At 40.7% G+C, this 14,351-nt stretch overlaps 1 protein-coding gene across 14 annotated transcripts in view; it reads left to right on the top strand.

The window, feature by feature from the left end:
• gapvd1 (GTPase activating protein and VPS9 domains 1) overlaps positions 1–14,351 on the top strand; it is a 191,598-nt gene that overhangs the window by 50,047 nt on the left and 127,200 nt on the right. For all 14 annotated transcript variants that reach the window (XM_069888263.1, XM_069888256.1, XM_069888266.1 and 11 more), the window contains one exon: positions 5,532–6,375. In XM_069888263.1, coding sequence (XP_069744364.1) covers positions 5,532–6,375 — 844 coding nt within the window. The remainder of the gene's footprint in view (positions 1–5,531; positions 6,376–14,351) is intronic.

Here is a 14,351-nt window from a genome sequence, read left to right as displayed (position 1 = left end):
ATACGACAGTATAGGGTTGATGGTAATAAGGTGTGTCTAGCTTACCACCAGTTTCATGCCTCACTAGAACATTATCTCCTGGCATGATGTCTGAGTACTTGGCTCCACGTTTCGAATCTGTGTACAGCTTTGCTGCACCTTTCTTTTCAGCATCGTGGTCCCTCATCTCCTGGTCGTCTCGGATTTCCTTTATTTCTGGCATTTTTGTGCGGATTTTTCTCCCAAAAAATGGTTCTGCAGGACTTTTTCCCGTGGTTGCATGAGTTGTTGCTCGATAGACAGCCACATAAGATAGCAATGCTTCTCGCCAATTTTGTCCTTCTGCGTGTGCAATCCTCAATCATTTTTCAATGGACTGATTTTGTCTCTCTACTTCTCCGTTGGCTTGCGGCCATTTCGGAGTTACTTAATGATGGTGGATACCTGTGGTCCTCAGGTATTCCGCAAATGTCTCTGAAATGAATTGTGGACCATTGTCAGAGTATAATGTAACAGGTAATCCATATCTTGCGAATATCTCTGCTAACGCTTGTATTGTTTTTTCAGTGGTTGTGGACTTCAACACCACGTACTCATAGTATCTGCTGTAGTAATCTATCACTACCATAATTGATTCACCCTTCGGTAAAGGTCCAAGAAAATCAACAGCTACGTCGATCCATGGTCCTGTCGGAAGTTGCGTACTCCGGATCGGTTCTGGCGGATTACTCTTACTTGTGATTTGACATCCGTGACAAGTTTTAACAAATCTCTCTGCATCTTTATCACAACTTGGCCACCATACCTTGGTTCTGAGGTTTTGCTTGGTACCAACAATGCCTAGGTGTCCTTCATGCGCTAAGGATACGATCTTCGGTCTCAATCTTTGCGGTATCATCAATCTGCAACCTCTCAATACACACTGTCCGATGCAACAAAGTTCGTCTCTAATGGGAATGTAAGCCTTGTGAGTACACTTGTCCCATTGTCCACTCTGTATGCATTCTCTTACTTCCATGAGTTCTGGATCACGTTCGGATTCTCTCTCGATTTCCTTCGTAGTCACAACTTTCGGTGTCGCCTGAATAGCTATGAAGCGTACAAAGCTCTCTGTTTCTGTTCCCAATTCTGACTTGGATTGTGGACCTCCATCCTTCACCAATCTGGACAGCGGATCTGCAATGTTTGCTTTCCCTGCAATGTGGATTACTTTATATTTGTAGGGTTGTAGTCTGAGTACCCATCTCTCTATTGTGGCACATGGTTTGGATCTAGGTGCATAGATCACCTCAAATGGCTTATGATCTGTGATGAGTTCAAATTCAATGCCGTATAAATATGCATGGAACCTCTCACAGGCCCATACAAGTCCGAGTGCTTCTTTCTCTGTCTGAGAGCATCTTCTTTCCACATCTGATAACGATCTGCTGGCATAGGCAATGATTCTTGGTCCTCCATCATGCATCTGGACCAACACGGCTCCTAAACCAACTTGGCTGGCATTCGCTATGACTTTGGTTGATGCCGCCGGATCGTAATATCCAAGAGTTTTTGCATCTGTCAGGCTTTGCTTCAGCGCTGTGAATGCTTTCTTCTGCTCAGATCCAAAATGAAATGGTACACCTTTCCTGGTTAGTTTCCTTAGTGGTTCTGCCACTGTAGCGAAATTATGAATGAACTTTGCACAAAAATTGACCAATCCTAGGAAACTCCTCACCTCTGTTGCGTTCTGAGGTGCACGTGCCTCTGCAATAGCTTTCACCTTGGCCTCTGCAGGGTTTAGTCCTTTCCCTGTAAGTCTGTGTCCCACGAAGTCCATTTCTGACACACCGAACAGGCACTTGTTTCCATTCACGGTAAGGCCTGCCTCCTGTAGTCTAGATAGTACACGCCTCAACCGTTTGTCATGCTCTTCCTTCGTTGGTGCATGGACTATGATGTCGTCAGAAATGTTGGCAACTCCAGGAATACCTTGAATCACTCGATGGATTTCATACTGGTAGATCTCCGAAGCTGCATTAATTCCAAATGATAGTCTCTTGTAACGATACAATCCACAGTGAGTCACAAATGTTGTCACATCTCGGGAACCTGGATCCAGCTCTAATTGATGATAGCCCCATTTCAGATCAATTTTTGAGAATACCTTGCTGGTAGTTAGTTCTTGAAGTATTTCCTCTAATTATAGCTTCATTGGCCATTCTCATGTCAACACATAGTCTTATGTCACCCTTTGGTTTGGGCACAATCACTACGGGACTGACCCATTGTGTCGAATGTTCCACCGGTTCAATAATGTCTTGTTCGATCAATTCTTTAATTTTCGCTTCGACTTTCCCACGAAGTTCAAACGGAGTTCGGCGCATTGGTTGAACCTTGGGTTTGACCGTTTCATCTACCGCTAGCTTCAATTGTCGACCTTTCAGCTTTCCTACTCTTTGGAAGACTGCGGGGAATTCTTGCTTCATATCCTCGTATGACTGAATTGAATTGACACAAGCTCCAATATGAACTATTGCCAGGTCTTGCGCTGTGCTTCTACTCAACAATGGTTCTCCCCTCTCTTCTATGACCATAAACTCTGCTTCGGTGTACTTATCTCCAGCTTCAACAGTTGCAGTAAAACATCCAATGGTCTGCAATGGCTTGGTTGCTGTGTATGGATACAGTTTTTTGGAACACTTCTTTGAGGTACAGATGATCTTTTTCCTTTTCAACTTCTCCCATAAATGTCGATCAATCACATTACTGTCACTGCCTGAGTCTACAATGACCTGAACTGTCACTCCACCAATGATCACTGGGACTTTCTCATGATGTACTTCATTCAACGTAAATTGGTAACAACTCTGTTCCTCCTGGGTATCATCATCGTCACCGTCTATCTGGCGAATGGTATCTTTCTTTCCAGGATACTTTCCTTTCCCCCAGGCTTTGCCTTTGGAAGTTGTACTCTTCCTCTTCTGGTCTGCATTGGACTTGCTTTTGCACTTCTTTGCAAAGTGGTCCTTACCTCCACACTTTCTGCAAACTTTGCCTTTGGCCGGGCAATATGGGTCTTTTCCAAAGTGACCTCGGTTTCCACATCTATAACACTCCACGTCCTGTGTCGACGTATATCTTGGCTGAATATGGCGATGTGAGAGCCTCTTAATTTGCTGGCTTGAGTTGTCTTTCAGGGTTGTGGTATGAAATTGCCCTTCAACAGCCTCTAATGCAGTAGTAATAGCTAAAGCATCGGTGAGTTCCAACTCACTCCCTCTTTCCAGTAGACGTCTTCTGAGTTTATCTGATCTGCAGTGCTGTACAACTTGATCCAATAATTGGTTGTCCAAATCAGCTGGCATGTAATTGCATCCAACAGCTAGCTGGCGTAGTCTCGTCACGTACTGAGCAATTGTCTGGCCATCTTCTTGTCTCATTCTCCGAAACAAATGGCGTTGAAATGTAGCATTCGGTGTCACTACATAGTGTGCATTTAATGCATCTACCGCTTTCCGGTACTCATCCTTTCTTCCAGTATTCAAAAGTGTCTTAAATGTTTCCCGAACTGAGGGTCCAGCAGTAAAAAGAAGTAACGCCCTTCTCTGCACTCTTTGTTCAACTGTACCGGTATCTAGAAATAGGCCACGACTGTCGGCGTAGGATTCAAATTCTTCTAGCCATGCCTTCCACTTCACACTTACAGTGCTTGCATCACCCGTTGGGTCAAAATGAGCAATTCCACTATGTGTTAGAAAGTCACAGTTTGCACCAGCCATGAGGAAATATTCCAGCCCCAAAAGTACTGAGTCACAGAGAAAATTCTTATCACCTTGAAGTTGTCTGTAATCCTCTGTAATCTTGTTTAGTCTTTAATTTTCTTCAAGCTTCTTTCATCCTCGTCGCCAATGTCACATTTGTGGCCCGAAATGTGAAGTTAATAAAACATTAAACACAAATTTATCAGGTAAACTTCTGAGTGTCTTTATTCTCCCGTTTACTTTGTTCTCCTGCTTGTGTTCTTATCTCTCTCTCATACCACGTGATTTCCGGTACATCTCATTTTTTCTTTGGCTTGGCTTCGCGGACGAAGATTTATGGAGGGGGTAAAAGTCCACGTCAGCTGCAGGCTCGTTTGTGGCTGACAAGTCCGATGCAGGACAGGCAGACACGGTTACAGCGGCTGCAGGGGAAAATTGGTTGGTTGGGGTTGGGTGTTGGGTTTTTCCTCCTTTGCCTTTTGTCAGTGAGGTGGGCTCTGCGGTCTTCTTCAAAGGAGGTTGCTGCCCGCCAAACTGTGAGGCGCCAAGATGCACGGTTTGAGGCAATATCAGCCCACTGGCGGTGGTCAATGTGGCAGGCACCAAGAGATTTCTTTAGGCAGTCCTTGTACCTCTTCTTTGGTGCACCTCTGTCACGGTGGCCAGTGGAGAGCTCGCCATATAACACGATCTTGGGAAGGCGATGGTCCTCCATTCTGGAGACGTGACCCACCCAGCGCAGCTGGATCTTCAGCAGCGTGGACTCGATGCTGTCGACCTCTGCCATCTCGAGTACTTCGACGTTAGGGATGAAAGCGCTCCAATGGATGTTGAGGATGGAGCGGAGACAACGCTGGTGGAAGCGTTCTAGTAGCCGTAGGTGATGCCGGTAGAGGACCCATGATTCGGAGCCGAACAGGAGTGTGGGTATGACAACGGCTTTGTATACGCTTATCTTTGTGAGGTTTTTCAGTTGGTTGTTTTTCCAGACTCTTTTGTGTAGTCTTCCAAAGGCGCTATTTGCCTTGGCGAGTCTGTTGTCTATCTCATTGTCGATCCTTGCAACTGATGAAATGGTGCAGCCGAGATAGGTAAACTGGTTGACCGTTTTGAGTTTTGTGTGCCCGATGGAGATGTGGGGGGGCTGGTAGTCATGGTGGGGAGCTGGCTGATGGAGGACCTCAGTTTTCTTCAGGCTGAATTCCAGGCCAAACATTTTGGCCGGTACATCTCATACATATTCATTATCATGACATCGTACATGACAAGGTTTGTGCACCTTGTTAGTTGGAAGCACTACAGTTAGCAGGGATGAGTAAAGTGAAAATTCATTCATTAAAGTGTAGTTTGAGAAAAGTGCTAGAGTTGAATTGATGAATTTAAATTCTGTATCAAAGCATATTTGTGTTGTCTTGTTCAACAATGACTCTAATTCTCTTCCCAGAGCCGCAAGTAGAGATTTGCTGGCGCTTAAAAAAAAATTAAGACATTATGAGGCCAAGGACTCCTTACTGTTTTATATTGGCAGACCCAAAGTGATTCCACTATGTGTAGTTAGATCTTATTGGGTCAGGGTGGTAGCCTGGCTCCAGCTGGAAAGGAGCTAAAATTTTATTAGTTAATCAACTGATGATGTCAGATAAGTTTGAAATAATTTAGTGATACCAATTCTGCTTATATTCGTATGTAAGCAGAAGATCCTTTGTTCAATTTGGGTACCATATTTGGTCCAAGCATCATGGGCCATAGAGCCTGTTCGTGTGCTGTTCTGTAAATTCAGAAAAATAATCTTTTCTCTTTTTATTTCAGTGTTGAAGCATCTCCAGCAGAATGTTGCAAACATGCTAAGATACTGGAGGATACACAGTTTGTGGATGGTTACAAGCAGCTGGGATTCCAAGAGACACTATATGGCGAATTTTTAAATCGGCTTAGGGAAAATCCGAGGCTCGTTGCCTCATGTCTAGTTGCTGGGGAGAAGCTTAATCATGAGAGCACCCACAATGTCATCCTTACAGTATTTACTGCCCTTTATGGTAATTGCATTATGCAGGAAGATGAGAGTTACCTTCTGCAAGTGTTGCGTTACCTGATTGAATTTGAACTGAAAGAAAGTGATAATCCTCGGCGGTTACTTCGAAAAGGTGCTTGCACTTTCAGCATTTTGTTCAAACTTTTTTCAGAGGGACTGTATTCTGCCAAGCTTTTTCTCACAGCAACCTTACACGAACCAATAATGCTGCTGCTTGTTGAAGATGAGGATCACTTGGAAACTGATCCAAATAAGCTAATTGAAAGATTTACTCCAGCACAACAGGAGAAACGTTTTGGGGAAAAGGGCACAGAGCAGTTCAGACGGAAGGTGCAGGAGATGGTAGAGAGCAATGAAGCAAAGCTGGTAGCTTTGGTCAACAAATTTATTGGATATCTCAAACAGAATACTTACTGTTTTCCACATAGCTTGCGTTGGATTGTATCACAGATGTATAAAACCTTATCTTGCATGGAGGGGCTCGATATTGGGGAGGTGAAAGCCATGTGTACAGATTTGTTGCTTGCCTACTTTATTTGCCCTGCAATCGTGAATCCAGAACAGTATGGGATAATTTCTGATGCTCCAATTAATGAAGTGGCAAGATTTAATTTGATGCAGGTAAGATTATTTTCTGCATTTTAAGTAAATTGTCAAAATTGGTCTTCAATTTTTTCATGATAAAACTGAAATTCAACATTACAGGTTATCTGTGTTTAAAACAACAATGAGGCAATATTTTAGATTATTTGTCACTTGAAATCTTGAAGGAAAATTCTGCTGTAACCTTTACCAGTGAAGACCTCACAGTTGTGATTCCAATCTAGTTGTAGCATCAGTCCACAAAAGGGACAGCTTAGTCTTATTTCCTGTTCCCCAGATCATGTACCAGTTAGGTTGCTTGTCTCTAGGGGAGCAGAATTGATTATTTTAAAAAAATTGGGGACTTAATTATTTTTTAAATCTTAGGGTGATTAAAAATGTATTTTTCTATACACTCATCTATATTTAAAATTGTCTTGTTAAATTTTAGATTTGAATTTCTTAAGCAAGGCTATTATAATCAAAATTAGGTCTGTGTGTTCCCTATTCTGTGGCTATTTTAATATTTTTAAGTTGCTTGCATTTATGGATTATGGATAATTGATTACCTTGAATGGAGATGTAGAGAAGGGATACACTATTAAACTTGATATTTTCAGGCTTGATATTGAAAACTGCTCAACTTCAGAAAGCTGTAAACCCCAAATTGCCACACATTTTATTTTCTTTATTTTTGTTAAAATAAATTTGAAGCAGTGTGTTGTGCAATGCATTTTTTTTTTTACTGTGGTGCTTGACTTATGATTGATGTTTTCAATCTAATTTTTACTGCATGGATATAAAGTGTCCACACAATACAGTCAGACATGAATTTGCATGTTAGTAATTCATGAATTTGCATTCCATTTAATGTTGCACAACAGTTTTACTGACGGTTGTCATAGAAAGGAACTTGAAGGATAACCCTCCAGTTTAACTATATTGATATTGCTACAAGCCCAGGGGATCCCAAAACTAATCAGCAATAGATATTCACCAAGACATGATTACTTAAACAAAAGTTGCTGTTAATTATCTTTAAACATAAAAACAGGATCAAACTTTAACTTATCACTATTAACTCACTTATCCTAACTTAACCCCCTTCTAATTCTAAGCGCACGTGTATGTAATGTGTATGCAAGTTAAGAGAAGTTCTTTGATTTACAGTCCAATCTCACTTCTCATTCCTCCAAGTTTACTGGTTGCAGACAATTCTTATAGTGTGCACAGAATTTAACATGTTATGAAGTTCATCAGGCTTTGGCACTTGAAATGTAAATGGTTACCGCTCAGGAAGGTTCTTGTGAGTTTTCAAAGGGAGATTTGTTGTTCGCTGGACACCCACAAAACTGATTCCTTTTAATTAGCCACATCAGTGTCTGGCCGAAGAAATTTGCCCCATCAAGTGAAATATTAAGCAGCCAGTCCTCTCCTCTTGTAGGAACACAAGGGCTTTGACCAGGCTGAACTAAGCACTCACAACCCGTCTTCCAAATGGAATGTTTTCCACAAGCTTGCCAGCTTATCATGTTCCAGTCCCAGCTACTGCTGCTGAACTGTAAAACTGCAGAACTGAATTCTCTCACTCTCTCAAGGCACGTACACCCACACACACACAAAGAAAAACCTGTTTTACCCCCTCTTTGCTTGCAAAAACCACATGACCCTCTTAGAACAGCAAACTGCACTCATACAGCCTGAGGCTCCGATGAGTTCTTTTATCTGTTGCTTTTCAAAACAACAGTCCATTAGTGAAGTCCCTTGGGCATGCTTCAAAGTTTTTGTTAAGGCTCTCAGAGCCAGCCTGTCTAGCTTGAGCAGAGCTCCAGTATTTTAAATGAGATCTGTTTTGAAATGTTCGCATGTGATCTCCAGTTTTAAAAAAAAACTACCACACTTTATCTCCCATAATCGTATCTATATACAATATAAACAATATAAAACAACATATTCTGTCACGATATATCTATCTTTTCAATAAACTTAAATTACAAACTTGTGTTGGAGTTTGTAACCATGATTATATAAAATATATTTCTCATGATTGATAGCTTTGATTATTGCTGTCTATTGTCATGGATGAATATTTATACTGTCACAATGTAGTAATAAAATATAAAATTAATAGGATTGGATCTATAAATTGACTGTTTTCCATCTCTCACATCCTTCTATCAATGACACTTTTAACTGGTACTTTCCTGCATTCTATTTGGCAATGCTTTTTTGGGTGAAAATAGGTAATTTTTTAGAACAAATATCCAGGATTAAATTCCCACAGGATCCATTGTTACCTCTATTAGGAAATGTTGAAGGAATTAAATTTAAATTAAAACTGAATATTTATCAAGTTAAATTTGTGCATATTGCATTAGCTATAGCTAGAAAGTACATAGCTATAATCTTGAAAATCAGATATATATTTGGGAAGGGAATGATGGCATGCTGAGGTTCGGAGCTGTGTACCACTTGAGAAAATAATGTATAATGGATGAGATAAATATATAATTTTGAAAATTTGGAGCCCATATTTACAAAAGGTGGGTTTAAATATTTAATTGAATTTTTGATATTTTATTTCTTCTAAGCTCTCTCTCTCTCTCTCTCTCTCTCTCTCTCTCTCTGTGTATAGATAGATATAGAGAAATAGATATATAAAAAACACTATTATAAAAATGTTAGAGTAATAAAACTCGTGTTGAAATGCTCTGGTCTCTTTCTTTGTTTCAGTAGGGGGTTAGTATGGGAGGAGGGAGCCTTGGCAGATCTATATTTCTATCTTTTTTTCCCCTCTTATATATTACTTGGATTGGGATTTGAATTATATACTTGTAAAATAAATGAATGTGTTGTGGCTTTAAGTCTATAAATAAAATATTTTTTTTTTAAATGCCACTTTTGACAGATTTTGCCTCTTCTGTGGCATGAATTTTCTACTCTCCCTAATTTCCCCTTTGAACTTGAAGCATGTGCTCACCAGTCCCTACATCAGCGGTTCCCAACCTTTTCTTTCCACTCACGTACCACTTTAAGTAATCCCTACGCCAATGGTGCTCTGTGATTAGTAAGGGATTGCTTAAGGTGGTATGTGGGTGGAAAGAAAAAGTTTGAAAACCATTTTTAATTGTACCTCATTGACTCTTTATGTGCACGGTTTCATAACTCCAAAGGAAATGGGCTGATGACAATTTTTTTCAAGCAAAGTATTTCAGTAACAATTAGATCTAGAGCAGTAATTCTCAACCTTCCCTTCCCACTCATTTACCACCTTAAGTAATCCCTTACCATTCACAGAGCACAGATGGCATAGGGATTACTTAAAGTGGTACGTGAGTGGAAAGAAAAAAGTTGAGAACCATTGCCCTACATTATTACCAAACTTATTATGGTTTAGTGGACTGCCCTGTACTTCAGAGCTCAAACATTAGCTTTGAGACACTTCCTCACACCTCCCTCTGAAACAGAGTGGAATTAAAGGTCAGAGCTATGGGATTGATGGGATTTTTCTGGGAATTGGCATAGACCTGATAGGCCAAATCCTCTCCTGTTTTGGCAGAGAATAGAAACAATACTTCCCTCATTATTCTACAGGCTCTACATTGCATTGCACTTCAGCTGATCTTTTTTTCTTTTGAAATTATGAACAGTTTATGCAAAAATTACCAGGGACTTGAGTAAGTGTAGAGCAATGGATGTTGTCTCCATCGACTTTCATAAAGCATTTGGAAAAAGTCCATCATGGTAGGCTAGTCTAGAAAATTTTATTATATAGGATCAAGGATGGTTGGTAAATTGCACCCAAAATTAGCTTAATTATAGAAGATAGAAGGCAAGGGTAGAGAAATATATTTTTGACTGGACGTCTGTGATCAGTGGTGTTCCTTGAGAATTAGTGTTGAGATTTCTATACTTCAGAATAGATATTAATTATTTGGATGAAAATGTAAGTGGTTTGATTATTATGTGCAGATGAAACAGACATTAGTGGTTAGTGAGGAAGGCTGTCAAATGTACAGCTTCATATAGATGAGTTGGAAATTTGGGTGAAGAATTGGAAGATGGAGTTTAATCTGGACAAATGTGAGGTGATGCATTTGAGTGATCAAATGTAAGAGGAAAGTATACAATAAATGGCAGGACCCTCAGGAGTATTGATGTACAGATGGGCTCTGGGGTGCAAACCTATATCTCATGTCAAGTCGAGGGTAGTTTTTTTTAAAAAAGTGTACGGCGTGCTTGCCTTCATAGTTCAGGATATTATGTATAAAAGACAGGAAGTCATGTTGCAGCTGTATAAAACTTTGGTTAGGCCACTTTTAAAGAATTCTATGTAGTTCTGGTCAGCACACCAGTGGAAGGATGTGTGAAGGTTTTGGGATTGGTGCATAAGAGATTTGTCAGGATGTTGCCAAGGTTGGAATGCTTGAACTACAAGGAAAAGTTAGACAAACTTGAATTGTTTTTTCTGAAGAGTTGGAGCGGTAATTTGATAGAAGTATATAAAATTGAGGCAAATATAGGATAGATGGTCTTTTTCCCAGGGTGGAAATGTCAAATACTAGAGGGCATAGATTTAAGGTGAAAGGGGAAAAGTTTAAAGGAGATGTGCAATGCAAGTTGTGTTTTACACATAGTGGTAGGTGTGTGAAATGTGCCACCAAGAGAGGCTATAGAAGCAGATGCAGTCCCATTTTTGGGGGAGATGTGACCTGTACAGTAAGGACGGGTTACACTTAAATCCCAGGGGGACCAGAATCCTGGCAGAGGTATTTGCTAGGGCTACTCAGGATCCTTTAAACTAGAATGGTTGGGGGGAGGGAACAAAATAGTACAGAGCAGTAAGGAGAAGGTTAGAATGCAAACAAAGAAAGTTTGTAGTAAGTATTTGAATATGGATGGGCAGGTGATAGAGAAGGGAAATGCTCTGGAAGAAGATGAAGGGCAATTGGCAGGAAAAGTAAATAATGTTGTTATTAAAGATGAGGGAAAACAGGGATTAAAAATTGGGAAATCTCTGAAATTTTAATGCCAGGAGTATTGTAAAAAAGGTGGATGAGCTGAAGGTGTGGATTGATACTTGGAAGTATGATGTGGTAGCGATTAGTGAGACATGGTTGCAGGAGGGATGTGATTGGCAGCTGAATATCCCTGGGTTTCATTGTTTTAGGTGTGATAGAGTCGGAGGGGCAAGAGGAGGTGGGGTTGCATTGCTTGTCAGGGAAAATATTACAGCGGTGCCTAGGAAGGATAGATTAGAGGGCACATCCACGGAGGCTATTTGGGTGGAACTGAGGAGTAGGAAAAGAGAGATTACACTTGTAGGGGTGTATTATAGACCACCCGGAGGGGACCGAGACCTAGAGGAGCAAATCTGTAGGGAGATAGTAGATATTTGTGATAAGCACAGGGTTGTAATTATGGGAGATTTTAATTTTCCATATATAGATTGGGAAACACATTCTGTGAAAGGACTGGATGGATTAGAGTTTGTGAAATGTGTGCAAGATAGTTTTTTACAACAATATGTAGAGGTGCCAACCAGAGAAGGAGCAGTGTTAGATCTACTGTTGGCAAATGGGATGGGTCAAGTGACGGAGGTTAGTGTTGGCGAGCACTTCGGGTCCAGTGATCATAATGCTATCAGCTTCAATGTCATTATGGAAAGAGAGAAGTCAGGGCCAAGGGTTGAGGTTTTTGATTGGGGAAAAGCTAGATTTGAGGAGATGCGAAAGGACTTGCAGGGTGTGCATTGGGACAATTTGTTTTATGGGGAGGATGTAGTAGAGAGATGGAAGTCTTTTAAAGATCAGATTTTGAGAGTGCAAAAGCTTTATGTTCCTGTTAGGTTAAAAGGAGGGGCAAAAGGTTTGAGAGAGCCGTGGTTTTTAAGGAATATTGGAAACTTGGTTCGAAGAAAAAGGGAGGCGTACATTAGATATAAGAAGCATGGAGTTAAGGAGATGTTTGAAAGATACATTGAATGTAAGAGGAATCTTAAGAGAGGAATTAGGAAAGCTAAAAGAAGGTACGAGGAAACTATGGCAAGCAGGGTGAAAACTAATCCAAAAGAGTTCTACAAATATGTTAATAGTAAAAGGAAAGCTAGAGACAAAATTGGTCCCTTAGAGAATCAGAGCGGAAAACTGTGTGTGGAGCCTAAAGAAATGGGGGAGATATTGAACAGTTTATTTTCTTCGGTATTCACTAAGGAGAAGGATATTGGGAGACGTGAGATTAAAAAAAGCAAATTGGGTAAATATGGGGAATATAGAGATTACAAAAGATGTAGTTTTAAGGCTTTTGAAGAATATAAAGGTGGATAAGTCTCTGGGACCAGACGGGATCTTCCCCAGGACATTGAGAGAAGTGAAGGAGGAAATAGCAGAGGCTCTGGCGGTAATTTTCCAAATGTCATTAGATATGGGGATAGTGCCGGAGGATTGGCGCATTGCGCATGTGGTTCCGTTATTTAAAAAGGGTTCAAGGAGGAAGCCTGGCAACTATCGGCCTGTAAGTTTGACGTCTGTGGTAGGTAAATTAATGGAGAAAATTCTTAGAGATAGTACTTATAAACATCTGGATAGACAGGGTCTGATCAGGAGCACTCAACATGGATTTGTGGGAGGAAGGTCATGTTTGACCAATCTGATTGAATTTTTTGAAGAGGTGACTAGGAATGTGGATGAGGGTAGCGCAGTGGATGTTGTCTATATGGACTTCAGTAAGGCCTTCAATAAGGTACCACATGGAAGGTTAGTTAGGAAGGTGCAATCTTTAGGTATAACTTTTGAGATAGTCAAATGGATTGAACATTGGCTGAAAGGGAGTGGTAATTATGCCAGAGAGTGGTAGTGGATAATTGTCTGTCAGGTTGGAGGCCGGTGACCAGTGGTGTGCCTCAAGGATCTGTATTGGGCCCATTGTTGTTCGTTATATACATTAATGATCTAGATGATGGGGTGGTAAATTGGATTAGTAAATATGCAGACGATACTAAGATAAGTGGAATAGTGGATAATGAAGAAGGTTTTCAAGGATTGCAGAGGGATTTGGGCTGCTTAGAAAAGTGGGCTGAAAAATGGCAGATGGAATTTAATGCTGATAAGTGTGAGGTGCTTCATTTTGGTAAGAAGAATCAGAACAGGACATACGTGGTAAATGGGAGAGCATTGAGGAATACAGAAGAGCAGAAAGATTTAGGAGTAACGGTACATCGTTCCCTGAAGGTAGAAACTCACGTGAATAGGGTGGTGAAGAAGGCTTTATCAATCATTGCATGGAATATAGGAGTTGGGAGGTGATGTTGAGATTGTATAAGATGTTGGTGCGGCCTAATTTGGAATTCTGTGTGCAGTTCTGGTCGCCTAATTATAGGAAGGATATAAACAGAGTGGAGAGAGTGCAGAGAAGGTTTACCAGAATGTTACCTGGGTTTAAGCATCTAGAGTATAGGGAGAGATTGGACAGATTAGGTCTTTATTCTTTGGAGCGTAGAAGGTTGAGAGGGGATTTGATAGAAGTATTTAAGATTATGAAAGGGATAGACAGAGTGGATGTGGATAGACTATTTCCGTTAAGAGGAGGAAAGATTAAAACAAGAGGACATGAGTTAAGAATTAAGGGGCAGAGGTTTAGAGGTAACATGAGGGGGAACTTCTTTACTCAGAGAGTGGTAGCCGTGTGGAATGAGCTTCCGGGAGAAATAGTGGCGGCGGAGTCCATTTTATTATTTAAGAAAAGGTTGGACAGGTATATGGATGAGAAGAAGATGGAGGGTTATGGGCATTGTGCAGGGAGGTGGGACTAGAGAGGGGTGTTTTGGTTTGATGCGGACTAGAAGGGCCTAATGGCCTGTTTCCGTGCTGTAAAATTGTTAAATGCTTTTCCTTGCATTTGACTTCCAAAAATGCATCACCTTACACATGTCCAGATGAAACTCTGTCATTTATCCACCAACTTGTTGATAAACTGGTGTATATTTTGACAACCTGCCTCACTATCCACAACTCCAC

Source organism: Narcine bancroftii, chromosome 1 (genome assembly GCF_036971445.1).
Source record: "Narcine bancroftii isolate sNarBan1 chromosome 1, sNarBan1.hap1, whole genome shotgun sequence".
Taxonomy (NCBI): Eukaryota; Metazoa; Chordata; class Chondrichthyes; order Torpediniformes; family Narcinidae; genus Narcine; species Narcine bancroftii.
Note: the sequence above shows the minus strand (reverse complement) of the source record. Positions and strands in the feature narration are given on the sequence as shown.